The 9,720-nt window shown below is 40.0% G+C and overlaps 1 protein-coding gene across 1 annotated transcript in view; it reads right to left on the bottom strand.

Moving 5' to 3' along the window:
• PKHD1 (polycystic kidney and hepatic disease 1 (autosomal recessive)) overlaps positions 1 to 9,720 on the bottom strand; it is an 866,042-nt gene that overhangs the window by 734,066 nt on the left and 122,256 nt on the right. The window contains exon 33 of the mRNA XM_006882114.1: positions 7,308 to 7,527. Coding sequence (XP_006882176.1) covers positions 7,308 to 7,527 — 220 coding nt within the window. The remainder of the gene's footprint in view (positions 1 to 7,307; positions 7,528 to 9,720) is intronic.

Here is a 9,720-nt window from a genome sequence, read left to right as displayed (position 1 = left end):
CCAATTGGTCCAGTGGTGAGAATCTTTGTCTTCTTGACATTGAGCCTCAATCCATATTGTAGGCTGCAGTCGTTGACCCTCTGCAGCAGGTGCTTTAGGTCCTCCTCAGTTTCAGCAAGCAGGGTTGTGTCATCCGCATAACGCAGATTGTTGATAAATCGTCCACCAATAGTAACTAGATAATAGTAATATAGCATCATTATTTAGTATCAGCTAGTAATAATAATTTCTGACTTTGTTTCTAACAATTTCATATATATGCTCTCATCCAGTACAGAAAGTAAATTATATAAAGTAAATAGCCCAAAGAAATCAAAGGATTTGCAAAAATTCCAACTCAAAATTCTAGCAATGCTGAGGTTAGAACTCAACTGTCTATTTTGTGGAGCAATGCTCTCAAATTTTGAGCAATCAACCAAACATCAGTCTTCCATGGCAGATTCCATGGAAAAACCAGGAAAGGCGAGGAAAAGGGAGAAAGCTTGAGAACTCATACATCGTGTCTAACAAAGCACCCTTTTTAAAAATTATTGTAAAATAAGTTTCTTCTATAATTTGCTAGTTGTAATTGGCAAGATCACTATCATGTTTCATGACATTATCTTCTTCATAATAAAATGTCCTCCAGACTTATTATACCGATTGCCAATGAGTTGAGTCATTTCCAACCCATGATGGCCCCATATGTGCCAGAATAGAACTGCTCCATATGGCTTTCAAAGCTGACTGGCTTTCAAAGCTGATTTTCCCAGAAGCCTTTTCTTCTGGAGTATCTCTGGATGGTCTCAAATCACTGCCCCTGGTCTCTAGACCTACCATACCAAACCCAAACCCAAACACATTGCCATCAGTACAACTAGGACTCACAGTAACCTTATTGGTCAGAGTAGAAATGTCCCATGTAGTTTCAAAAGTTGTAAATCTTTCTGGAAGCAGTCTTCCACACCGTTCTCCCACTGATGAGTCAGTGGGTTTGAACTGCAGACCTTTTGGTTTGCAGAAGAGTGCTTTATCCAATATACCACCACTTGAAGATCATGCCATGCCAAACTAAGTATATTTTTTTGCCTGATCCCTGTTGCTGTAATCTCTCTCTATGTTAGTTGTCCTTCCGATGACACCTGAGATTGTGTTTGTTTTGCAGCCTCCATTTTTACTTTAAAATGGAGGTAAAATGCAGAAGTCTCAGAGATGCCATTAAATGAGGGCTTTATCATGTTGTAATTGTTCAACTTTTTTTTAGAAGCATTAAGATGCAAACTTTTGACTTGGAATCAGACTAGCTAGATTTGAATCTCAGGATAGATATAAGTAGTTGTAGGACCTTGGAGACACTACTTACTAAGATTTGATTTCCTCATTTATAAGATGGAGTTACTAATAATTGAGTTACTATATACTGGAAAATATACACAAGAGTCAAAGCTGATTTATTCCGTCTTGGAGAGGGTGAATCCAAGCTTCTCCTCAGAGGCTAGGATTTTGAAGCTCCACTTCACATACTTTAGGCACATGACCAGGAGAGATTGGACCTTAGAGGACATCATGCTCAAAAGAGTAGAATGACAGCACAGGAGAAGGAGAACCTGGATGAGATGGATTGATATAGTGACTGGGCAATGAAATTTAGTGTGTCAGCGTCCCTTTTCAGCAGGAAGTAGCTAAGAGAATACGCCGTCCCCTTTTCCTTATGACTCAGGGTGAAGTCTCTCTCAGGGAGGAGTGATAGGGAATGGCAAAGGATACACTGACAAAGAAGATTAATCAGAACTGGCTTTGACAAGCACTGTGGCATTTGGACAAGAACAAACTGGGAGGAGGGTAGAGAGAATAGTGCAACAATGAATGAGTGGAAGCCCAAAATCTCTGTAAATGTTTATGAAAATTAATAAAATATAATTATAGAAAAAAAAAAAGAAATTTAGTGTGTCGGGATTAGTGATACTAGCTAAGGACAGGGGAGGGTTCAGAGCTACTGTACATAGGGTTGCTATGGGTTGCAGACAACTTAACTGGCACATAACAACAACAACAACAAAATTATAAGTTGTATAATGTTTAGTTGATTGTTTTCTATTGAAGCTTCTTGTTTAGAGTCACCAGGACCTGGTGGAGGGTCTTTGTATGTAAAAGTTGGTTGGGCCTGAGGGCCTGTGGCACTCACACCTAGTGTTATTATATTTTGGAAGAACATTCTTCTAAGTAGTACAGCACTGATGTGTTAATTTGTTGTAGTGAGATAACCTGGGGTTGTTGTGATGCTGAACCCTGCACCACTGGTGTGTCAAATGTCATAATGGCTATCCATAGTGGACAGTGTTTGGTGGAGCTTCCAGATTAACACAGGTTTGGAAGCTGAAGTGACATCCATTTCCTAAACAACATGCCTCTGGAAAGTCTACGAACTTAAAGAAATGGTGATAGTTATAGAACAGGTCTTTTGTTCATAAGGTCACTATGAGTCATGTTCTACTTGACAGGAATCAACAACAAAAAGCCTGGGTAAGATAGATTGATTCAATGACTGGGGTAATGTGGGTAGGTTGGCAATAAGGTTGGCACAGCATAGAGCATGGTTCAGAGCTGTTTTACATAGGATCACTACGAGCTGCAAGCGACATAACAGCACATACAACATTTTAAAGATACTTAGTGAGTTGGGTAAAGACAATAAAATGATTAGCAGAGACCTTGGCACACAGTTGTTGTTGTTGTTGTTGTTGTTGTTGTTAAGTGTTATTGAGTCATAGACGACTCATAGCGACCCTATGAACAAAAGACCTGAACACACTTGTATAACTTTCATCCTTTCTCCAAGTTCACAGGGTTTCCAGAGGCAAGCTATTTCATAAATGGATGCCACTCCTGCTTCCAAGCTTGTTTTAATGGGGGAGTTCCACCAAACACTATCATCAGTGTCACAGTGTTTAGCATCACAGCAACCACGAGTTACTTTTATACAGCAATGCACAGACCAGGCTATATGACCTAGAAGAATGTTTGACCAAAACCAATTAAAACCAGGCCTGAAAGTCGCGGATTAAAGTCACCCACCTTTGGCTTGGTAGTCTCCCTTTCTGTCCACTAGGCCAACTGAGCTCTCTCATTGTTGTTGTTGTTGTTGTTGTTGTTGTTAAGTGCTGTCAAGTCATAGGTAACTCATAGCAACCCTAGGAATGAAAGAACTGAACACTTGTATAACTTTCATCGTTTCTCCAAGTTCACAGGGTTTCCAGAGGCAAGCTATTTCAGAAGTGAATGCCACTCCTGCTTCCAAGCTTGTTTTAACTGGGGAGCTCCACCAAACACTGTCCACCATGGGTGACCATTATCACATTTGACACATCAGTGTCACAGTGTTTAGCATCACAGCAACCACGAGTTACCTCTGTACAGCAAAAGGGCAAACCAGTGCTATACAACCTAGGACACAGTAAGTGTCTAATAAATTTAATCCTCATTGTGTTTGTTGGTGGCAATGGTGGTGGTGGTGGCATTATTATTGAAATGTAAACTTGAACTTTCCATTCATTGTTGTTAAATTTCATCTCACTGATTAGAGTTCCATGTTTTAATAAATTTTTAATGTGGAACCTCTCATCCAGCTCCCCTTCCATGCACCATCATCCAGAGATTAAATAAAGGCATAGGCTTCTGGAAAAGCTAGTTTCACTTAACAATTCAAGAAGGAAAAGCAAAGTCATTTCACTTTTAAATTAAAAGGTAATATGTAGATAAATATGGAAATATTATGCAGCAGAATGTAAAATCCACATCGACTTTTAAAACAAAACCTTTGACTTCAAAGCAACTTGAGGCTCTGTCTAGTCATTTTGGGCTCTGTGTCTAGAATCTTTCTTTTGCTACTGAGCAGGGACTTTGATAAGCTTGCTTGAGACGTACTCTCTCTATATTTTCACCATAAATCCTTACAAACACACCAGAAAGGAAATGAGATTGACTTACCAACCCGCCACATTCTCACGTAACTATTTTAAATTTTGAAGGCTCACAAAACCTCTGAACAATCTTGCACTATGGTGTACTATGTACTATCAGCTAATAATTCATGAAACATCCTACTAACTATACTAGATGGATTCTCTCCATATGGAAACCTTTCTTTCATTTCTATAACTGTAGTCTTATACAGTATTTAGCTTTTTGTGACTAACCTAATTCACTCAGTTTAATGTCCTCCAGAATCATTCCTGTTATTTAGTGTTTCATGAATTCTCAACTGTTTTCCAATACTACATAGTACTCCATTGGTAAATGTACCATAGTTTCTCTATCCATTCGCTTGCTAGTAAGTACTTGGATTGTTTTCATCTCTTTTTTAATTGTGAATAATAATGCTCCTTGGAAGTAAGGATTCTGGGGCTTCGTCTGACATACTTTGGATATGTTGTAAGGAGAGACAGGTCTTTGGAGAGGGACATCATGCTGGGTAGAGTGGAGGGACAGCGCAGGAGGGGAAGACCCTCTGTGAGGTGGATTGATTCAGTGACTGGGGTAATCAGGATGGGTGTGTCAGAGGCAATGACATTGGCACAGGATAGAGCAGGGTTTAGGGCTGTTGTACATAGGGTCGCTATGAGTCACAAACGACTCGACGGCACATAACAACAACAATAATGCAATCAATAAACATGGGTGTGTGTATCTATATATATGTGAGTCACAGCTCTAATTTCTTAGGGTATGAGCACTCATTTTTAACTCTTACTTTAAAAAAAAAAGCATTTTCCCCAATGCTATCGTCAGAATGTTGTATCAGAAAAAAAACAAACAACACTGCCCATCACGTTGCTTCTAACTCCTAGTAACCACTGCTCATTATATGAGGTTGTAAATCTTCCCACATGGAGACTGTCTCATTTTTCTTCTGCAAAGCCACTGGTAGATTCCAACTGTTCACCTTCTGGTTCACAGTCCTCCAGGCTATAATACCAGGGTTCTTTGAATGTTGGGCAACACTTTTTAGAAAATATTAATAGACAGGGCAGGGAGCACTGGTAATAGAATTCTAAATGAGTCTCTCTGCTAACAAAGGCTTCAAGTCTCTCCAATCTACCAATGGCTCCAAGAGAGGAAGAAGGGCAGGAGATGTAGATCCTCAGAAACCCAATGGAGGGTCTGTATTGAGCTGAGATTAACTTAATAAATAGCAGGGGACTTGAATATTGCATTTTGAACAGATAAGGCATATATTTTAATGGGAACTGTGGAGGTCTAATTAGCTAGTGTGAAGTCACACTGCCAACACAAAGGCAGATGGTTCAAATCCTTTTGCTGCTCCACGTGAGAAAGATGGGCAACCCCTCCCACAACCTCTGAAAAGCCACTGATTTTCAGAATAGCTATGAGTCAGTTCTAGTTCAACAGCAAGTGAATGAATGAATGAAGTGGACCTTTAATAGAGTCTGAGATTCAGTTCTCTCATTGAACTACAAAAATAGAGAAGAGTATGGAAAAACTCCCAGGAATAATTCTAGCCACCTAGATAAAATTCTATTTATGTTCCTTTATTGTTACCCAATCATGGTAATGGGTACCCATGCTGGACAGTGTTGGCTGGAGCTTCCCGACTAAATCAAGCCTGGAAGCAGGAGCGGCATCCACTTCCAAAATGGCTTGCCTCCAGAAACTCTATGTATGAACAGTGTTCAGGCCTTTCGTTCATAGGGTCACTATGAGTCGTCTACGACTCGATGGCATCAAACAACAACAACAACAATTGTTATGAATAGAACTTAGAGGTGGATTGACACAGTGACTGTCACAATGGGTTCTAGTGTGTCAAGACATGTGAGGATGGCATAGGATAGGACAGGGTTCAGATCTGTTCTTCATAGGCTCACTATGAGTTGTACTTGACTCAATGACACCTACCAACAACAACAGATAAAATTCTAGTTTAATGAACTGCTGACATGAGTTCTGTAATTTAACACACGAGAGTTTAAACTAAAGGACTGTTTCCTGTGCACTCTAAGTAGAGCTTTTCATGCAATCTGGAAAGCAATCTGGCTGGGAGGTTTCCCTACATGTCAAGCTAAACCTCAGATGGAAAATTCATGCTACAATGTATACTGTCTCAGTTCATCAAGGAAGCACTGGTGGTGGCTTAATGGTAAGGAATTACACTGCCAATCCAAAGGTGTACTGTTCAAATCCACCAGCTCCTTGGTGAGAGAAAGATAGGCAATCCCTTCATGTTTGAATACTGTCTCTGAAAACCTGCTGGAGGGTCAGTTATGGGTCATTTCCAACTCGATGGTACTCAACAACAATTCAGTTTATCAAGAAGTCAGCAGAGGGATAAGGATGTGGGCGGAGTGGTTGGGGATTAATCATTAGGTTGTACAATTTGATAGGGAGTGAGGGAAATTGGAAATATCTGGTCTGAAAAACAATGTTTTCTAATTTTTTAAATTAACTAGGATAGTTAAAAAAATAACAATAACAACAACAAAAAAAAGAAGTCAGACTGAAAACTGCTTTCATTTATGTAATTAATAGAGTTTAGGCTTGGTTTTGTTTAGTGGGAAAAATAGGCATTTGTTAAATAATTAGATGTCATCACTGTCTTACTAAGAAATAAAGAGAATGCAGTGAAATGTTCAGCACTGAGGTACCGCACTGCCTAGGAAAAGAACTGTGGCTGAAGATGAAGACCATTCAGTTTACCAATATACTCTCACTTACTAAAAAAAAAAAAATGTTTAGGGAAAGGGGTTTAAGCTAGAAAATAGAAGGGTTTTGCTGTTTAGGGAGGTTTTGTGTGTAGCTTTTTTTAAAGTCTTTTTTAAAAATCCATATAAGCTTACAGATTTCAAATCCTAAATCTACAGTAATTCTGCTTGTGCATCCGCCTTCTGAATAAACATTCTGCAATCTGCTGGATTTCTCTGTGATTTCCCCCACACCCCTACTTGTGAGTCTGTTTGGAAAGAAAAGAAAAAGGAAAGGGGGAAAAATCCTTCTGTTTTTCATAATGTCTAATCTTTTTCCCCATTGGCATTCACCAGATGTTGCTTTGGATCGGAAGATAAATATTAAAATCTAAGCAAGAACAAAGCGAACTGTTTACTGGGCAGATTTTTCAGATGTTCTCTTGAACACTTGAAAAGGACAGGAGATGCTTTGATATGCAGCTGGCTGGAATTCACAATGGAATGGCCTTGACTAAGAGAGTCATGGGGCCTGAGGCAAAGTCCACTCATCCTACCATCCCCAAAGGCACCATAGGCCGATTTGCCATGTAATCACAGGTAGGGCCAGGGCAGGGAAGATGGGGTTACCTGATAAAGAGCCCAGAGAATGGTGGAAGGGATGACTCAGTCCAATGATCTGGCTCAAACGAGCGTTGAGTACCGTCTTCACAAATGTAGAGGTAAGGCCATGACTTCGCCAGCCTCTCTGTCTTCACAGCAATAGTGAAATCACACTGTACGTAGGTGGGGCTGGAAACTTCACAGTCCTCTTCCTCAGGCTTCAGGCCACACAGGAAAGCCAGGGACACTGCAGGAAAGATCATGGTCAAGCAAGGTAAGGTAATAACCATCCAAAGAGCTCAAGTCTCATATTATTTCACAAATGAAGTTCACATGTTCTCTCCTAGAGAACTGAAAAATGTAGTCAGTTTACTTTTTTAAAAATTACAAAGAACTCTAGTGGTGCAGAGGCGAGCTCTGGTGGCCTGCTGCTAACAGGCTGTCCTGAAATTCCAAAGGCATGCAGTTCGAATCCACCAACTGCTTTGCCAGAGAATGGGCAATGCCCCCCACCCACACCATCACCACAGGCAATCTCCCATGCAATTTACTGCCTCTAAAAACCTGCTGGAGGGTCAGCTATGAGTTGGTTCTGATTTGACAGCACACAACAACAACAATGGTGCAGTAGTCAAGTTTAAACCCAGCCAGTGGTTCTGCAGAAGAAACACCAACAATGTGCTTTTTCATAAAGATTCCAACCTCAAAAAGGGTAGTTTTGCTATGAGCCCAAATCAACTAGATGGCAACAGTAATGAGCTATGATCAATATATCTATAGTATATACAGAAGAACATACACAGTGGAATGACTGCTGTGCTTCCAGCTCACAGTAGCCTTACTTGATGGGAGGAGATCTGCCCCATAAGGTTCCAAGGCTGTATTTTTGGGGGGTAGACTGTATCACCTTTCTCCTGTAGAATGGCTGATAGGTTTGCACTGTTGATCTTTTGGGTTAGACTCCAACACTTAGCTTACTACATCATCAGGGCTCTAAGAGAAGACTATATAGTACCATAGATGGGCAGTTCACATGTATCGAGAAAGATGCCACAAGAGTCAAGGCCTGGTGATTTGATTGCAAAAGGTCACAAGTGAAAAACCCCACAGAGAAGTTCTACTTCACAATATGGGAATGTCATGAGTCAGTACGAATTCAGCAGCAATGTGGGGTTCCTGTCGCTGTTGTTTATTTTGTGTTTTTTTTTAAAATAATAGAACAAATCTGTGTGGGTCTACAGTTAATATAAAATCTGAAGTTGTTACAATATTCATAACCCTATGCATTGCTTTTCAATCCCATACGCTTCTTTCTCATGCCCAAAATCATAGGGGTTTAGATTCATAAACAAGGGTTATTTATGAACACAGAGGATGTGACTGCTCTCATAAAGAAATTATTGAGTTTGCTTCTTTATGAACTTTATAAGTAGAATACATAAACTGGGATTCTCAGTTGAACTGTGTGCCTTTGGAATTGCTGTTTACAGAATATATTTTGCAGGATTTTCCATTATTGTGTATGGCTACCATACACACATTTTCACTCCTGTTCAGTATCACATTGCATGCGAATACTACAACATACTTCTCTATTTTTTTTCTAATGGACTTTTGAGTATTTCTCAGTTTTTGCCAACACAAACAGGTACAAATTCATGTCTTAGACATATGCCTACAAAGAAAATTGTTCATAAGGTTTGTGTAAATTGAACTTTACAAGGTACTGCCACATTGTTTTCGAAAGTAATTGTGCTACTTTGCACTTTCATCGGTTGTACATAAGTTCCCATTATTTTATATGTTCATTAACAGCTGAATTTCAAGACTTCTCATTTTTGTCAATCTAGTGTATATAAAAGGAGCTCTTGGGCCTACTGGGTAAAGAGTTTGCTGCCAACAAAGGACTGCTGTTCAAATTCAATCCAGGGAGGATTTCCTCCCATATGGTTCACAGCCTCAGAAAACCCTAAGAGAGTCAAGCTATGTGCAGACTCCAACTTAACAGCAATGAGCTTATTTTGAGTTGAGTGTTTATAAGGGAGCTCTGACGGCATAGTCTATGGTAAGTTGCATTACCAGTCCAAAGAGAGTGCATCTCTGTCAGTTCAAATCCACTAGCAATCCCATTAAAAAGATAAACAGTTTTAGCTCATTATAATTTGTTGTTATGTGTTATCAAGTTGCCTGCAACTCAAAGCAACCCCACGTACGGCAGCTCTGAACCCTATCCTGTCCTGACTCAGTCTCACTGACTCTGACATACAAAGCCTCATTGTCCCAGTTACTGCATCAATCCATCTCATCTGGGGTCTTCGCATAATGTCCTTCTCCAAGGATCAGTCCCTCCTGGCCATGTAGCCAAAGTATATGAGATGGAACTTCAAAATCCTAGCCCCAAGGAGAAACTTGGTTTCACCCTCTAAGAGAGACTTCCCCC

The sequence above is a fragment of the Elephantulus edwardii genome, unplaced genomic scaffold, assembly GCF_000299155.1.
Source record: "Elephantulus edwardii isolate Elephantulus edwardi_28Jun2011 unplaced genomic scaffold, EleEdw1.0 scaffold00017, whole genome shotgun sequence".
NCBI classification, from domain to species: Eukaryota; Metazoa; Chordata; class Mammalia; order Macroscelidea; family Macroscelididae; genus Elephantulus; species Elephantulus edwardii.
The sequence above is the reverse complement of the archived record's forward strand: the minus strand, read 5'-3'. Positions and strand labels throughout refer to the sequence as shown.